The 17,941-nt window shown below is 42.7% G+C and overlaps 2 protein-coding genes across 2 annotated transcripts in view; one reads left to right on the top strand and one right to left on the bottom strand.

The window, feature by feature from the left end:
* The window catches only part of micu3b (mitochondrial calcium uptake family, member 3b), a 30,840-nt gene extending 27,849 nt beyond the window's left edge, over nucleotides 1-2,991 (bottom strand). Inside the window, exon 1 of the mRNA XM_066649734.1 lies at nucleotides 2,749-2,991. Coding sequence (XP_066505831.1) covers nucleotides 2,749-2,991 — 243 coding nt within the window. The remainder of the gene's footprint in view (nucleotides 1-2,748) is intronic.
* Nucleotides 2,992-3,620: 629 nt separating this feature from the next.
* fgf20b (fibroblast growth factor 20b) lies at nucleotides 3,621-8,101 on the top strand. The gene is made up of 3 exons (XM_066649545.1): nucleotides 3,621-4,265; nucleotides 5,247-5,350; nucleotides 5,681-8,101. The coding sequence occupies exons 1-3, from the start codon at nucleotides 3,992-3,994 to the stop codon at nucleotides 5,924-5,926; spliced, it is 624 nt and encodes a 207-aa protein (XP_066505642.1). The 5' UTR covers nucleotides 3,621-3,991; the 3' UTR covers nucleotides 5,927-8,101.
* Nucleotides 8,102-17,941: the final 9,840 nt, after the last annotated feature.

Here is a 17,941-nt window from a genome sequence, read left to right as displayed (position 1 = left end):
AAACACACATTGGTAGGTGGATTTGCGACTCCAAAGTGTCCGTAGGTGTGAGTGTGTGAGTGAATGTGTGTGTGTGTCTGTGTCGCCCTATGAAGGACTGATGCCCCCTCCAGGGTGTGTTCCTGCCTTGCGCCCAATGATTCCAGGTAGGCTCTGGACCCACCGCGACCCTGAACTGGATAAGGGTTACAGATAATGAATGAATGAATACTTTTTGTAAACCTTTTGCCAGTACTCATTACACAAACATGAGGATTACTAACGAATGGTTTGATGGAAAGACTCAAATTTGGTCTCATTTTAAAGGGAACAGCCTATAAGGTAAGTGCTGGTATGCATTGTGCGCGAGTCGCTTCTAGGCTCTTCAGGCTTCGTGACCCAATTTTGTTTGGTGGTTTGACTCAAACGTTAAATATTTCCATATGCATTTTTTTTCTTTTTTTTTTTAACCAGTCGCAATGAACCTGTTGCTTCTTCTGCCGACGACATTCCTCATGTTGGTGTTGTTGTTTTAGCTTTCTCTGCTTATTAGTGTGTAGGCTTATTGTAATCTCGTATGGTCTGGGAGATCTGTGAAGCCTTTTGTACCTCCGGTACCACAGGAAGCAAGAACCATATCATTTTCAGAATTTTGGTATCAGAAGTGTCTGTTCTTGTGACATCTCTAGTTCACTAAAAAGCTATGGTAGTAAGACAGGGTTAATATAAAATAGTGGTAATATGTAAAACAGGCTATAACCTCAATTCAACATCATTTGAGTACCATGATTATGTGTTATTCTAGCCAGTGGCTGCATATAGATGGTATATGCTATACACACATATGTAGAAGCACTACAAGTTTTCAGGGCCAGAACTTATCTCAGACGGCCGGAAAGACAGTGGAATTATGTGCTCAAATGAGTCCACATTTTAGTTTGTTGTAGGGAAAACGAATGTGAAGTTACCTGTGAGAAAGATAAAAATGACCATCCAGAGTGTTCTTGGGGTAAGGTGCAAACATTCACAACTGTTATAGTATGAGGGTGCATCAATAACCATGGTTTGAGCAACTTGCACATGTGTGATTGTGTGGATAGTGGGATTTTAAATAAACATACGTTGCCATCAAGACAATGTCTTTTCCTAGTGAGTCCATAGTTATTTCAGCAGGACAATGCCATTATTATTATTATCGTTACACTTATATAGCGCCTTTCTACACTGCTCAGAACGCTCAATTCACACACACACACACTGGCGAGAAGCGGCAGCCAAACGCGCACAGCGTACTCTCAACCAGAAACGACCGTGCACCTGGAGGACTGCATCGGGCACTAGGGTTTAACCCAGGACAGAGCGCCAATCCATATCTGGGCTCACACATACAGACATTCATTCACACACCAGGACAGTTATTAGAGAAGCCAATTCACCTACCCTCCATGTTTTTGGAATGTGGGAGGAAACCGGAGCCCCTGGAGGAAACCCACACAGACACGGGGAGAACATGGAAACTCCACCCAGATGGGACTTGAACCCAAGATCCCAGCGCTGGGAGGCGAACGTGCTAACCACCAAGCCACCGTGCCGTGGTTGACCTATTCAGCATGTGGTAGAACAGCGTGGCATCATAGACATAGATGATTGTGCTTGACTGGCCTGCTTAGTCTGGTCTGTCTCCTATGGCACATCATGAATAGGATAATCAGACAACAGCAACCATGGTCTGTTGACCAACTGAAGTCTTGTATGAAGCAAGAATGGGCAAACGACACACTTGCAACCAGTAGCAACTTGTATCCTCTTTTCCCAAACAATTAAAGAGTGTGAATAAAATGTGATTGCCCTGTCACATTTTTTATTTATGTATTTTTTAGTTTGATGGGGGCATTAAATTAAAAATGTTTATATTGTTGCTTCCTAATTAAAAATATGTATTTCCATTTTTGTACATTTTCAGTTTACTACATTTGAAGACAGAAAACTGCATGATGAATGGACCAATAGAAATGTTTTTTTTTGCATTCACTTCCTTTGAAAGTTAAAGGTTTTTTTCCTTCTCCTGTAAAGTTATTATTTTGGGAGATACATGTTTAATTGGACAAAGTACAATAAATTTTCTCAAAAAAAAAATCCCAACTTTTCACTCTGCAATTTGCTAGCTAGCAGGAAATGTAAAATTCAAATAGCACACCCTTAAAGCAGCTGTAGCTTTTCAAATGCTCCTCCCACCTCCAGTATAAATCATCAGAAGGGGGTGGAGTTGTGCACTTCACTAGAAAATGTCACAGGGCAGCTTACTGTGTGTAGGACGCAAGTAGGCATGTTTACAGCACACATTGGGATAGTTACATTTTTCATATGCCCCTATAATTTCAGCTAGTTTTATTAATTTGATGCATCTCTGATATTATAAACATTGTATTTGGTGAAGACGTTAAAAATATGGTATTGTATTTGTAGGTTAGGCCTGTAATTACTCGGCTAAATCCATTCTATTCGACTTTAAACGTTTGGTAGTGGTAATGTTTATATAAGCAGGTCAGTAGCTCTCTGAAGAGAAGACTCCCACAAACACTGAATTCTATTTTCAGCACCTCCCTTCAGTGGAGAGCGCTGGTGAGAGGTGGCGTGTTTATGTCCGTAAGAACGGGTCTTAAACTCGGGCGAAGTCTCGAAACTAAAGTGTGTAAGAAACAGAAGTGTGTACTAAAAACCAAGCTTTCGCTTTCTCCCGGTTTAAGGTCGTTAATACGACGCTCGTACCTTTTCCTTCGCTTCCACGACTGGGAGAGACCCCAGCAGCGCGCTGTGTGAGTTTACCCCGCTGCTCGGTTTCACATCGTCCCGGGGTAAAAACAGCTGATACACCGCCACTCCTCCGAGCGCGAGACACACTCCCGCCCCGGCTCGCCTCACGGAGCGCGCGCTGCTCGGAGAGAGCCCCGTCGCCGCGCTTGTAAAAGCGGCTTGTGCCGTGTATCTGAGAAGCCGACGGAGAGCCGCCATCATAACACTAACAGCGGAGCTCGCGCTTTCACTTCTCGCGAGATTTTTACGAGACATTCAGACTCATCCCGTTCAGTTCCAGAGCTCCCGCTGAAGTAAACAAACAACAAACAAACTCCTATAATAAAACAGTATAGAGCAAACTTCTACGTGCTCCACACGTAATTTTACATTCCTAGTTTGTTACATATGTGCGTATGTGTGCAATTTGTCAATATATATCTCTTATATATATCAATATATAAATCTTGCTTCTGAGTTTCACAACACTGTGTTTTCTTGTTTTATATCTTTCACGGTTCCCCTCTGATTTCCGTTTCTGATTTTTCAAAAAGTGGAAAAGCTGGAAATTCTGCATCTGTGTTTGAACAGCCAAACATCAAAGTCTTTCTGTTCATATTCATCTTTTCATCATCCAAGGGTGCATTATTTCCCCACCTACGGCCAAAGAGCACACACGCGCGCCCTCGCGCTCTAGGCAAGCCGCGCGCACTCGAGGCAGGTCTACCCACCAGTCCCCGCCCACTGCTCGTGCTCTGCACCTGCCTCGCGCTCCTAACCTTCGCAACACACACCGCTTCCCTTCAGTTCCACGCACGCACACATGCTCACCTTGTCTGATCGCGCGAAACACACAAACACACACTTAAGCTCTCTCTATCTTTCTCTCTCTTTCACACACCTGCAGCTCTATGCGCAGTGGATGTAAACGCTTCAGAGCGGCTACAACTATCTGCAGCGTGATCGTTCCTTTTAAACCCCAGCTGTTTAAGGTGGATACTTTCTGAGCGTGGAGGACTTGCGTGGACCCTGACCATTCTGTGATTTATCCCACGCGCGCACACTTCGGTCTCGCCTCCACGTGGGACCGACGCCCCTCTCTCCGGTGTGAGGACATTAACGCAGCGGTAGGGGCAGCAGGTATGGGACAACCCCTCCTCGGGGTGTAATCTCAGTCCCGCGCTCTGCTCGCGCGCAGCGGAAGGACACAGACCGGACGATGGCTTTACTCGCTGACTTGGGTGCGCTCGCGCACGGCGGCGCTGCTGACGGGAGCGCGCCTCTGCTAGGACCCGCGCTGGGGGACGGGCTCGCGCTGCTCTCCGAGCGTCTCCACGCGCCCGCGGAGCGACTCTCACGCACCCCGAATGCGCAGTTCGCGCATCTGAAGGGCATCGTGCGCAGGCGGCAGCTGTACTGCAGAACCGGCTTCCACTTGCAGATCCTGCCGGACGGAACCGTGCACGGAACCAGGCACGACTACAGCCGCTTCGGTACGAGACACGGGCTTTACTCACTTGTTAATACTGAGAGGTCTACTGAAGTGTATTTGTGAGGAAATCCAGCTCTGTTCTGAAACTAAATACAATGTGCATGCATACTTATGACTGCAGTCTAGGTTAAAATTGTGGAGAACGCATTTAAGACCAATATTAAAGTTTGTTTAATGATATAAACTGAAAACATTGTTTATCAGTGGCTCAAGCTAAAATAACACTTCAAGTGGAAACAGGCAGATTCACTGGATTCATACATTTCCAATGAATACTTTGAATGAAACAATGCCGGTGAAAGTTCAGTTTAGATTTAGCATCAATTGACATCTCTTCAAACCTCTTCAGATTATTTTCTGCACAGGTTCCACACTGTAGTTCACTTCACCTGGATTTATAAGATATACCTAAGCACTAATGGACTTACAGTTAACAGGCTATTTCTCTACTCTTTTGGTTAAATGCTATGCATTTCACTGCCATTCAACTAGCAGCACTGTGTTATCATACCACCTTTATTAGAGAAATAAAGGTGTACTTTTTAAAACCCACATCTAAATGTGTTCCAAAAATCATCATCAAATCATTTAAGCCAATTCTATGCCTTTAAGTCCAATTCTAACAGATTTGTAATCACAGTGCTTTTAATGTAATACTGAAGGCTTTGTACCAGCCTCTGCAGAAAGTGAGTGAGTGGTGCACATCTCCTGAACTGTGCACTGACGTTAACAGCAGTTTAATTTCTCATTTATATACAGCAGATGTATTGAAATGTTATAACCCTTTAACTAACTTATAAATACAGGAGTTTGTGTAGAATAGTGAATGAATGAGTGAATGATTGCACAATTGAGCAAGTGAGTGAGAGAGAGAGAGAGAGAGAGAGAGAGAGGAAAACTCCAGAGCAGTCTACTCACAGTCTGTGACGAGGGCTTGGACTTCAGAGAACATACCAAGAACAATTGATTTATTCTTCTCCAGGTATTTTGGAATTCATAAGCCTGGCGGTGGGATTAGTCAGCATCAGAGGAGTGGACAGTGGCCTCTACCTGGGGATGAATGACAAGGGGGAACTCTATGGCTCCGTAAGTGTTTCTGAGGGTCTGCATGGGGATTACAGTGGTACAAAGTGTTCTGCTTGTTCTTTGTTTGTACAGAGAGATCCTACACGTGTCTGTGGTGTTTCATGAAGAAGTCAAACCTGTTAGTTCTGAATATAGGTATCAGTGGTGGTATGAATATTGCCCTCCACGTTGTAAACTAGGGTTCGCTTCCCTGCTCCGGTAGGCTGATCACAAATCATCAATAAGAGTCCTTGGGCAAGACTCCCAATGTTACTTTCACCTGTCTGTCAAATGTATGTACCTATAAATGGTTTACTCACGCACAGTATTCCACATCTGCTCCTCCCACAGGACAAATTGACAGCTGAGTGTGTCTTCAGAGAGCAGTTTGAGGAGAACTGGTACAACACATACTCCTCCAATCTCTACACACACGGGGAAAAAGGGGCCCGTTATTACGTGGCCCTCAACAGAGACGGAACACCACGAGACGGGACTAAATCGAGGCGACATCAAAAGTTCACACATTTCCTCCCCAGGCCGGTGGAGCCAGAAAAAGTACCTGAACTCTACAAAGAAGTGTTAAGCCACAGCTGACACCAACAGGTCTGAGTTTAGAAGAGGAATAAGCCCAGTTCTCTCCCTCTAGAAACAAGTGAACCTGGTGGAAGGCTTTTAGCACCAGTGCACTGGCCAGTGACCAGAGGAAGATGTAGCCAGCACTAACGCAACATGCTCAGTTCTTATTGTCCTGAGTGCTGAGGGCTAAAGTGGATGTTCCAAAGCCCCGATGAAGGGTCTAACAGAACCTATTGAACACTAGGCCTGGTAGAAAGCAAGCAAAGACAAGACCCTTCTTCCTGACTGTTATTTGAGGGTGCATTGGCTTGAGAAGGTTTTAAATTTTGCGCTCAGCTTGTTGCTGAATTGCTTTGGAGATAACAGCCACTGGCTCAGAAAGACTGACACTGCTTCATAAAGACTCGATGGACTTTATGTGATGTCCGGACTCATCGTCTCATAGGATATTATTTATATATACTTCATGCTATACATATTTATTTGATGTATTTATTTATTTGATAATATATATATATTTTCATTACTTTCACACCTAAAAGTAGACCTATCTAAATAGATACCACAGTAGAAGGTGCCTTAAGCTAGTAACATGTCTGATGTCATATGTCAATCTTCATATCATGGATGGGCAAAACAGTACTGATATCGTTGTTATGATTAAAAATGGCAAGAGCTTTCATGCTTTTTCCCATTCAGGTGTATGAAGAATGACCGTTATTTTTGGAAATTTGCTTTAAGAAGGTCCAAGAAGTCCACATCTTATCATCAAACTGTCTGACTTTGATTTGTTCTGTTCCTCTTCTTATAATAGTACATAATATACAGATTTGGAACTTTAAATATAAAGTGTACAGGATAGTCCTTGATTAATATAAGTTAAACAGGACTAATTGTTACTCTTAGAAATGCGCCCTCTGTTTGTTCATTACTGCATCTGTCTCTAGCTGTGCCACTGATAGGATGCTGAAATTACAAGCTACCCGTTTTGGTTTTAAAGGAAACGTAGCGGACACAACGTACACCCACGGCTATCACCCGTGTGGCTCTAGTGAGGCTTGTCCAGCACTCGTCAACTTCAAAGCTGCTCTTAGAGACCTTCTCATGTAACAGCCTCGCCATGACAAGATCAGGGGAAATAAAAACTGACCTTTAGCTGCAGTCTAGTGACTGGACCCTGCTGGGGTCAAAACCATAAGTATTAGGCAATCTGTGCTGACTCTTTCATAATCAAGCTTAGTAAGGTCACTTAAGGCTTGAATATTTCCCCCAAATCTAACGATGGAGACAACTGCTTTGAATTTTTATTTCCGTTTTAGCTGTGATGTCATCACGGTTGGGACAAAATCTTATATCTCCCTGGAAAGGAAGGAAAAACTCTTTCTTAGCTTTGAATGGTCTTTTTTTTATTGTAGACCCTGACAGTCATTTGGCACTGTTTCTGTTTCTTGTTTGTCATGAAATTGTGACACAATGCATAGAGCAGCTGGCATTTTAAACTGATGTGAAAATGGAGATCCACGGTTTGGTTCAGACAGTGAGGATTTGCTTGTCAAAGGAGTGAGACAATTGGCCTGTACCAGCATTTGCGAATTAAACCAAGCATCACTTATAGACAGAAAGACACTTTGAGATTTAGATACCTCAGGCTCTGCCTACCTGGACTCTTTCTTTCTTGGCTTTTTTTTTTTCTGAATGTGTTTGAACGGCTCAGTGAGATATTTCCACAACAGCGAGCGGCAAAGCATATCTCTCTACAGTTTCCTCAACGCTTCGGAGAGTGTGTGTGTGGAAGCATGAAGGCTACGCCGTGTGATCTCAGCCTGAATGTGTGTGTGCGATTGTGTGTGTATGTGTGGGATGGTGAGCCAGGGTCTGTCTTGACAGGGAGTCTGTATGCTGCCAGCCTTTACCGGTATGTGATACTGCGGGATTTTCCCATCGGAACAGCTTACAACACAGTGGATGAGGGCAGGAGAGAGTGGAAACAAAGAGGGGTTCACAGTATAGGGGCTTAAACGTAACATTCACATGCATCTGCATCTACAGTCTCTCTATGGACAGACCTATGGCTCAAAAAGATGTTGCTATTTGTTGATTGTGTCCCAATAAAACGACAAAAGCACCTTGCGTTATGTTCTGTCATTCATCCCTCCCCCAGTGCATGTTCATATTCATAGACAACTGACAGATGACTGCATTATGGAAAAATAAAAGTGAAAAAGACAATCTTCTTTCATGTATTTTATTTAAACAAGGTTCTAACAGAGTTATGTTGTTATGGTAAAGCCTCACAAATGTAATTAACAGAAATGAGATTTGCCATTTATGACATATGCCCTTTTCATGGCAAAGAAACAGATAAATTATTCATTCATTTATTATCTGTAACCCTTATCCAGTTCAGGGTCGCGGTGGGTCCAGAGCCTACCTGGAATCATTGGGCGCAAGGCGGGCACACACCCTGGAGGGGGCGCCAGCCCTTCACAGGGAAACACACACTCACACATTCACTCACACACTCACACCTACGGACACTTTTGAGTCGCCAATTCACCTACCAACGTGTGTTTTTGGACAGTCACCCGGAGCAGGACATGAACCCACAACCTTCAGGTCCCTGGAGCTGTGTGACTGAGACACTACAGGCTGCGCCACAGACAAATCAATAAACTCTAAATACATGTATTTATATTACAATTTGGCAAAATATTACCTGTTTACAGTTTTTTTTTCAACAGCAGCAATTTGTTTGTTCACAGAATGTTAAAATAGTTATTGAAGTGGATGTATGTCTGTAGGATAACCTTTATTTTGTACAAAACCTTTAAAATTTCTGCAAGTTAAAAGATAATTCCACTGATTTCTCAAATAATAAGTTGCTCTATCGACAACACAAATTTGGGTTCTCTTACGTAGTGTTGATAATATTGTTCATTCATTCATTCAGGAATACACCCTGGAGGGGGCGCCAGTCCTTCACAGGGCGACACAGACACTCACACACACACACTCACACCTACGGACACTTTGGAGTCACCAATCCACCTACCAACGTGTGTTTTTGGACCGTGGGAGGAAACCAGAGTACCTGGAGGAAACCCACGTGGACACAGGGAGAACACACCAACTCCTCACAGACAGTCACCCGGAGGAAACCCACACAGACACAGGAAGAACACACCAACTCCTCACAGACAGCCACCCGGAGCGGGAATCGAACCCACAACCTCCAGGTCCCTGGAGCTGTGTGACTGCGACACTACCTGCTGCGCCACCGTGCCGCCTGATAATATTGCTGTGGGTCTGAAAAAAAATAGTTTTCTTACTAATATTCTACATGAAAGCAATTTATAATTTATGAGTTTGGACGGTTGGTTCCTAGCACTACCACAGCTAAAGAGTTTCTTTAGAATAGAGCAGTCCACACCAAACCCCTCTAAACGATTCTGTTTACATGTTCGTCACTTAACTCTGGTAAAATTATAAATATATCCTCTTCAGTCTTCGAAAAAAGTCTCTTTACATTCATTTACAAAAAAAAATAAGTGACGGTGGTCTACTGAAAATGCCTTTGAGTGGATCCCTCTATAGGACAGGTTTTGCACCAATGTCTTATAGACAAATGTCACAGACAAGGCTTAGATTAAACTCTACACCATCACTTTAAGTGTGTGTGGATCTATGAAGATGCATAACACCATATAGACATGTTAAATGTAAAATGTAAATGAGCATTTATTGGTCATTGTACAACATACCACAAAATGTGTCTTCTGCCCACACACACACACACATTAGTGGCAGTGAACACACACCTGGAGTGGCAGGCAGCTATCCCCAGAGCCTGGTGAAGTCTTGGGTGATAGGTGCCCTGCTTAAGGAAACTTCAGTCGTGGACTGAAGGAGGAGGACAGTGCTGTTCCTTCATTCCCCCTGCCCTTAGTTTTCCAGCTGGAGGATTGGAATGACAACCTTACAGTCCCAAGCCTGCTTCTCTAACCATTAGACAAAGGTTAAACAACTTTAAATAAAATTATATGCCACAAAACTCAGTGACCAAACAGTGAGCAGCACAGCACCAAAAGATAATGACATTAAACCTCACAAATGGAGCTGGTAACTAAAGAGTTAAAATATTTAATTCAAAATGAAATGAACTTTTACTGACATTTGAAAACTCCTAAGACATACCATAAAAATTGTACTTAAAGGAACAATCAGTGACTTTCTCACAACAGGAAACAAATGTTATACTGACACCTAGTGGCCTGGATGTGTCAGATATTCCACACAAACCTAATTCGCTTTAATGCTGCATTCCATTTGATTGCAAATGTTAGATTTTCTGAGTTGCAAGTTGGAGATTAAACTGGAATGCCCAACAAGTCATATTTTCTACTTGGAAAGTCAGAATCCAAAATGGCTGCAGGCACATCGCCAATGTGTAAAAGCAGTAGTATTGCACAGTTTTTTAGAGCTTCTATCTATTTCTTAAATCAGCCATAAACCCAATACATCCCAACTGCTGTATGTGGACATGTTTTCATGTGTTCGGATGCGTGAAATGTCACACAATTTGCTGTTATCAACAGGTATTCCTAACAATGCTAATCGGGAACCAGCTAAGGTAAACACAGGGCATAGTGTTTACTGAATGTTTAAATGGAACGGGCTCAGCTTGGGTGTGATGTCATTCCCAACTCCATTATCATTATGAGGTAAATGGACCGAAGCATTAACATGGCTTTCACCATGTGGTGACCCTCTCTATGAAACAGGTCCACTGTACTACAAAGGTAATATGAAGGATATATTTCACAGCTATCTTTGTAATATTTAGTTTGAAAAGATGACTGATTGCTATTTTAAGCACATGTAAGTAGTTACTACCCACCTCTGTCGGCTCTTTTATTTATATGTACAACACAGAGAATATCCCCTTTAAAATTCAAACCAGTGTGCTGATCGCTGTTGGCCTTTTCAGGAGTGTGACTGTGTTTACTCTACTGTTCCAGTAAAAGGTGCAGGGGAAAGGGGGGTTCAATTTAACATTCTGGATGTTTGATACCTGATGCCATGAAATACTTTTTGGCACTTGTTAAAGCGGTGTTTTGGAGTCTGTCTGGGCTGAAAATGATGCCTTTGTCCTGCAGCAGGTGGTCCCAGCCTCTTTACAGCCAACACTTAAATCCTTCATCCATTCCCTCTCTCACTCTCTCAGGCCCAGCTCACACACTTAATGGATGCACCCTTATTTTCATCACTTCAGTTCAGACACGGCCTCAAAGAGTCAAAGAGCTCTCAAGGAAATCCAATCAGATAGAGGTGTGTGTGTGTGTGTGTGTGTTGTGGGTGAGAGAAAGACTGAGAGATTGGTAACTTCCACACCTGCCTATGGACTGATGTCTCTCTCTCTCTCTCTCTCTCTCTCTGAATGTCTTCCTCACCTCCCATTTTTTCCTCTCTCTCTCTCTCTCTCTCTCTCTCTCTCTCTCTCTCTCTCTCTCTCTCTCTCTCTCTCAGCAGTTCAGTCAGAAGTGCAGGTGTTCCCTCAGCACTTGTCAGCGTCTCCTCAGTCTCTGATCTGGAAGGTCCTCTGTGTGTGTGTGTGTGTGTGTGTGTGTGTGTGTGTGTGTGTGTGTGTGTGTGTGTGAGTGCGTGAGGAGGCAGCACATGGAAATAATAAGGCCTCGATGGCTTTGTTGTCTGTCTGGATTACAATAAAGTCTAATTCGTATTTTTAGAGACTGACCGGAGAAGGGCCGGGGGAGTGAGGCTCACCTGCTGATTTAAAGCTGTGGATTCTTCTGAGGATAGGCATCTGTTTGCATAAGGGTGGTGTCTGACAATACACACAGCAAGTATTTATTTAGAGGCCTTTAAGAGTAAATGACCTCTTTAAAGTCAAAGTACAATGCCTGGTTTACACGTCTGAGTGCCAGGTCCTGCTTTATAAAAAAAAAAAAGGTACTTGAATTTCATTCTAAAAGTGTTCTTAAGGGAAATCCTCAGCATTTGACAAGTGGTGTTCATTGTCATTCCTCAATACAGTGTGTATACGCTGGAATGAACTTAGGTTCTTCACCCCCATGGGGCAACACCACAGTAACACATTACACAGCAAATACAGAAGAGCATAAAAAAATATGACACTATAAATTGCAAAATATACAATAAATACACAAGATATACATGAAAAATGCAGAGGATTATAAATCCACAGTGCAATAAACATACAGGACAATACATATACAGGAAAAATACATTAAACAAAGTGTTAAAGTAGCAGCATCTAATAGAGGAATTAGTGCAACTGTAATCAGGTAGAATGAGGGAGAAAATGATTCCACTCAATGTTTGGTGTCCCAAAGCAGCATTTGTTTAACTTAGAGAAACTGCATACAAATTATTTATATAATAAAAGTCACTGGTGCTGTCATTCCTGTATCAGACGCTGCATATATCTTACAGTCAATTTTCCATTAGTATCCACTTATGATCCTTTATAGATCAAACCTTTCTCTGTTATAAATGAGGCCCCCACTCTGTGGAACCAGTAGGAAACTCATGACATATACACAATACTATGAAGGGATGACGGATCCAAAAACAAGCGGAATGATCCTCCCTCGTCCAAAGCTCTCACATGTCACACACGCTTTTTTTTTTTCAGTATGACATGTCTGAGGCCGACTCTTCCTAAACTACAATTAAGCCCCGCATACTTGTTTTCCTGACACTCGACTTTAAAAGCTGTCAACTGCAGTGGAAATTTTGTTCGCTTTTTTTTTTCAATTGCTATGGAGACGACAGAAAACACTTACACATCCAGCCAATAGCTATAAGACACTAAAAGAGCTCTTGAGGGGGTTTCCTGGAGTTGCAGAACCTCTATGAGCCCTCCAGGGCACTTTTAATAACAGTTTCTGATTTAAATAATTGAGCACCACTTTTACGGAAAAGGAAGATTACGAAATGTGAAACGTGAAGACACAGACACTTAAAAGTCTCCCAAAAATATTGGAAAATACATTTTAAAAATATGGAAGGAACTGCTGTTATATATGATTTATCTTCCGTTTTTTTGTTTGTATTTTCTTGAGGCAAATTTTTAATAATATGTGATTATGGCCTTTTGTTAAATACAAATGTAAGAAAACATACAAAGAATTATCCCAAATTAAGCCAAAAACATTATTTATTTAATGCAGACTGTAGGCAGACCTGTCTTTTGTTAAGTTTTAATGTCTCTGTAAGGCACTTATTGTAATAAAAAAGAGCTACATGTAGAAAAACACAGAAAAATAACATTGTTGTTTATTATATTAAGACCTCCGACTTGCCTCATGTTTCGCGGTTACTCTACAAACTTAGATTTTCAGCCCAGACCATCAGACCACCAGAGCCCACATCTGCTTCTAAAGTACTGACCGTCTCCCACTGGAGCACACACCTCCCCACCCAACCACCCCTCAGCCCCCCCTTGGCCCCTGTGTCCAGCTCAGAAAGCCACAAATTAAGTCCTGACATTTGGGCGCAATAATTGCTGGTGAAAACATGAGGCATCAATTAGGCTCTGAGCTCTGTGACAGGTTATCGCTACAGGACATGAGCCCACTGTGGACTGGACCTTCAGCCACTGGATGCTCAGAGCCATTATCCTGTCTGGCATTCCAGCACAAATTACCACTTCAATCAGCACAGAAACGTGTTAAACACCTAAACAGATTTGTTTTGGTCTTAATTATTGGCTTGTTACAAACGGAAAAGTGTCTGAGTGGTGGTAAGCTGCACCGTGGAATATATTCAAAGCTGATTTTCTGGTCACCTGTTTTCTTTTTCTCTATACTACCTGAATTTGCTTGATCATGTTAAAGCCTAATTTATTCATAAGCTCTGTATGATGTGGTGTTCATTTTCACATGTGGGATTTTTTCGGGGGATTGCCCGCAGCTCTGTGGAATGGCCTCAAAGATCTCTTTGATTTTCCTGCATTAGACTGACTTTTCCCACAGGGACCTCCTGTCCTAGGGGTCAGAGAAGAGGTCAATTGGTTAATTTCCATAGTTTTCACCTAAAACATTCTCCAAGCACTTGGGAGTAATTCAATCAGTGGCCAAAACATGGAATAATATCCTCAGATGAAACAGAAAATCATTAGGAAATGCTCGTGTACCAGAGCAGGAGGAAAGCTGAGGTGAGCGCCACAGTGAGGTGACGTTAGCCTGGACTATTTCTCAACACAGATTATTTCTGGTACTTTATTTATAGATTATGACGTTAGCCTCTGAGAGTCAAAACTGAGACGGAGAGGCAGTGCTCTCTTCTTGAGACTTGCTAATGAAACACAATCAGGTTAAACTTTGGTTAATAAAGTTTTGGGGAGGTTTTTCTGGCCACTGTTTGTCGAGCCTGAGAAAGGTATGCACCCTGTACACTCTCGGCCTCCAAGTGAAAGTGGAAATGCGCATTGTTGCCCATAAGTGAGGCGGAAAATTGCTAAGCCATTTGTTTTTGTGCTCCTCAATGTAGAGGTAAATCAATGGATGCTTTCATGACAAGCTTACAGAACTGAATGTTTTTCCACGGCCTCACCCCTTCACACCTGGACCGCCAGGTAAAATAACAAAACAAGAGGTGAGCCAGAGAAAAGAGGGTTTAGAGGAGTTCGGCCCTCCACACAGAGAAAGCTGATAGGTGTGAAGTATGTGCCGTGTAACTTAGCACTTTAACCTAAGGACTATTTCTGCTCTGTTTAGCATTTTGCCCAGTGAAAGAAAAAAAATCTGGTGTTTTTTTAAGCAACTCAGTAACCTCCAGTTCACAAAGCACAACAGAGACCACACACATTTTACACTAAAGCGAGGAAGTATGGTTAGAGAGCAAGAGTAATTTGCTGATTTAAAGGGGAGTTCCAACATTTTTTCAGAAATTGTTTCGTAATACAATGGTTGAGATTTATACAGAATCTCTCTAAATTATTCCACATGAAATTGTTAATTCTAGAGAAACAAACCTGCTCTGATGTCTTTACAGTGGTGGTGGCAGGAACCAGGAGTCACAATGTCTATGAATACCAACATAGAAATGAAAAAAAAAGGATTTAATTTGTAACTGGCAGCACGGTGGCGCAGCAGGTAGTGTCGTAGTCACACAGCTCCAGGGACCTGGAGGTTGTGGGTTCGATTCCCGCTCCTGGTGACTGTCTGTGTGTGTTGGTGTGTTCTTCCTGTGTCCGCGTGGGTTTCCTCCGGGTGACTGTCTGTGGGGAGTGTGGTGTGTTCTCCCTGTGTCTGTGTGGGTTTCCTCCTGGTGACTGTCTGTGAGGAGTTGGTGTGTTCTTCCTGTGTCCGCGTGGGTTTCCTCCGGGTGACTGTCTGTGAGGAGTTGGTGTGTTCTCCCTGTGTCTGTGTGGGTTTCCTCCGGGTGACTGTCTGTGAGGAGTTGGTGTGTTCTTCCTGTGTCCGCGTGGGTTTCCTCCGGGTGACTGTCTGTGGGGAGTGTGGTGTGTTCTCCCTGTGTCTGTGTGGGTTTCCTCCTGGTGACTGTCTGTGAGGAGTTGGTGTGTTCTTCCTGTGTCCGCGTGGGTTTCCTCCGGGTGACTGTCTGTGAGGAGTTGGTGTGTTCTCCCTGTGTCTGTGTGGGTTTCCTCCGGGTGACTGTCTGTGAGGAGTTGGTGTGTTCTCCCCGTGTCCGCGTGGGTTTTCTCCGGGTGCTCCCACAGTCCAAAAACACACGTTGGAAGGTGGATTGGTGACTCAAAAGTGTCCGCAGGTGTGAATGTGTGTGTGTCTGTGTTGCCCTGTGAAGGACTGGCGCCCCCTCCAGGGTGTATTCCCGCCTTGCGCCCAATGATTCCAGGTAGACTCTGGACCCACCACGACCCTGAATTGGATAAGTGCTTACAGATAATGAATGAATGAATAATTTGTAACTTTATAGTTTGTCCAAGACAACAATGAGATCAGATTGAAACACAGTGCTTTGTTCTGCTCAAGCTGAAAATCAGCCACTTTTCATTAAAAGACTCACACTATTTACATTTTCTCAGCCGTGACACATAGGACACATCCTGCCCCTATCCCAGCACCTGTTTCTGATGCTAAAATTGTTGAGAATCAACCGAATATATCCTGGTAGTGTTTTAATGACTTGACCTCTGCAAATGCCCTGGTTATGGGGCTTCTGAATTAAAATTGGAACCCATCTGTATCACACAGCATCATGACAATAATGGCCAAGTTGTACCATTAATTGTTTTTCCCCCAAAATTTTGAAGTAATTTTGTTGTGCTAACTTTGACCTTCACACATTCAGTTCCGTCATAAGATGTGCTGAAGCTGATCAACCCTAGAGTTTACAGATCTTTACTGACACAGGCGAGATTAGACTCCTCTATAGACTTCTCTATAGATTTCACTCCAAAAAGATGAGGAAAGGTTTCTGGTGACATGACTGATTGCTTGTTGTCTAAATGCAAATAGCTTTGATTGTTCCAAAACAGCCTTCAGGACCTACTGATGTCAGTTGGAGAAAGACTGTTTACGCTTGTCAGTCATTTGTCTGATTTCCTGGTGCCACACTACTTCCAGCTATTGGTCCCTTGTGATTATTCTTGTTGTATTGTGAATTAAATGCGCCATTCTTTCTGGGCACCAATTATTTCCACATTACAAAGAAATGTACAGCAGAGCTCTAGAGGGACATGCCACAGAACTACATCTGAATACATCTGAATACAAAACACACAATTCAAAATCCAGTGCTATCCTTAAACAAACCCTATATCCATTAATGTTCGGATGCTGTGCAAAAGGCGAATAAACAAAACTGCAATGACGTGCAAAATATATATTTCATTAAAAGCCTATATTTAATTGAAAATGGAACAGAGACAATATTTCAAAGGTTGAAACTGGCAAAGGGTTTAATGCTACAAACAAATGAGTTTATTAGGTAAAAGATCAGTGACATGATTGTGTTTACAAAGAGCATCTCAGAGTGTCTAAGCCTTTCAGAATAAAGATGGGGAAGGGTTTATCATTCTGTAAAGACTACCCAAGCAAAGAGTGAAATGATTCAAGAATAACGATTCTCAACTTAAAATAGAACTTGGGGATATTTATATAATGTATAATATATATATTATTAAAAGATCCTGAGTTTGTATTAGTGCGGCACAGTGGTGCAGCAGGTAGTGTCGCAGTCACGCAGCTCCAGGAACCTGGAGGTTGTGGGTTCGATTCCTGCTCAGGGTGACTGTCTGTGAGGAGTTGGTGTGTTCTCCCCGTGTCCGCGTGGGTTTCCTCCGGGTGCTCCGGTTTCCTCCCACAGTCCAAAAACACACGTTGGTAGGTGGATTGGCGACTCCAAAGTGTCTGTGTGTGTGAGTGAATGTGTGTGTGTCTGTGTTGCCCTGTGAAGGACTGGCGCCCCCTCCAGGGTGTATTCCCACCTTGCGCCCAATGATTCCAGGTAGGCTCTGGACCCACCGCGACCCTGAACTGGATAAGGGTTACAGATAATGAATGAATGAATGAATGAGTTTGTATTACAGCAGACAGACACACCTGCAGACAACTTAAAATGTGTGAGGAAAGGCTAAAGGAAATACAATATTAAAATAAAACAGATAATAAATACCGTAAATTACAAATTGGTGTTTCTCTGGGCTTCAGAGAAATCCTACTTTTTTGTGTGAAAAAAAACCATACACATCTGTAATTTTAAATACACTTTATTTCATACAATCGTAATGTTTTTACTGCAAGTATTGTAGTTACACCCTTCTACCATGTGAATGTATTTCAGTGCATTATTATGTATTTTTTAGAACCTGTTTTGTGTGAAATCAAGTGTACAAAGGATCAGCATGTTTCTTTGTGATGACCTTCATAAGATCACAGTGTGGATATCAAACAGAGAGGCCACCTGTCAGTGTGTACAGCTGCAATTAAAACACACACATGAAGCCACTCTATAAATCATAGCACTGAGCATGGCAAGCCCTTACAAGTCATCAGAGCTGTT

Source organism: Hoplias malabaricus, chromosome 17 (assembly GCF_029633855.1).
Source record: "Hoplias malabaricus isolate fHopMal1 chromosome 17, fHopMal1.hap1, whole genome shotgun sequence".
Lineage (NCBI taxonomy): Eukaryota > Metazoa > Chordata > Actinopteri > Characiformes > Erythrinidae > Hoplias > Hoplias malabaricus.
This window is presented reverse-complemented; position numbering and strand designations above follow the sequence as displayed.

Excerpts from the sequence above, each read along its gene's own strand:
- fgf20b (XM_066649545.1), top strand. The coding sequence starts at position 3,992 with ATGGCTTTACTCGCTGACTTGGGTGCGCTCGCGCACGGCGGCGCTGCT. Across the intron at positions 4,266-5,246 it reads GCACGACTACAGCCGCTTCG|GTATTTTGGAATTCATAAGC; the intron begins GTACGAGACACG and ends ATTCTTCTCCAG. Across the intron at positions 5,351-5,680 it reads AGGGGGAACTCTATGGCTCC|GACAAATTGACAGCTGAGTG; the intron begins GTAAGTGTTTCT and ends CTCCTCCCACAG.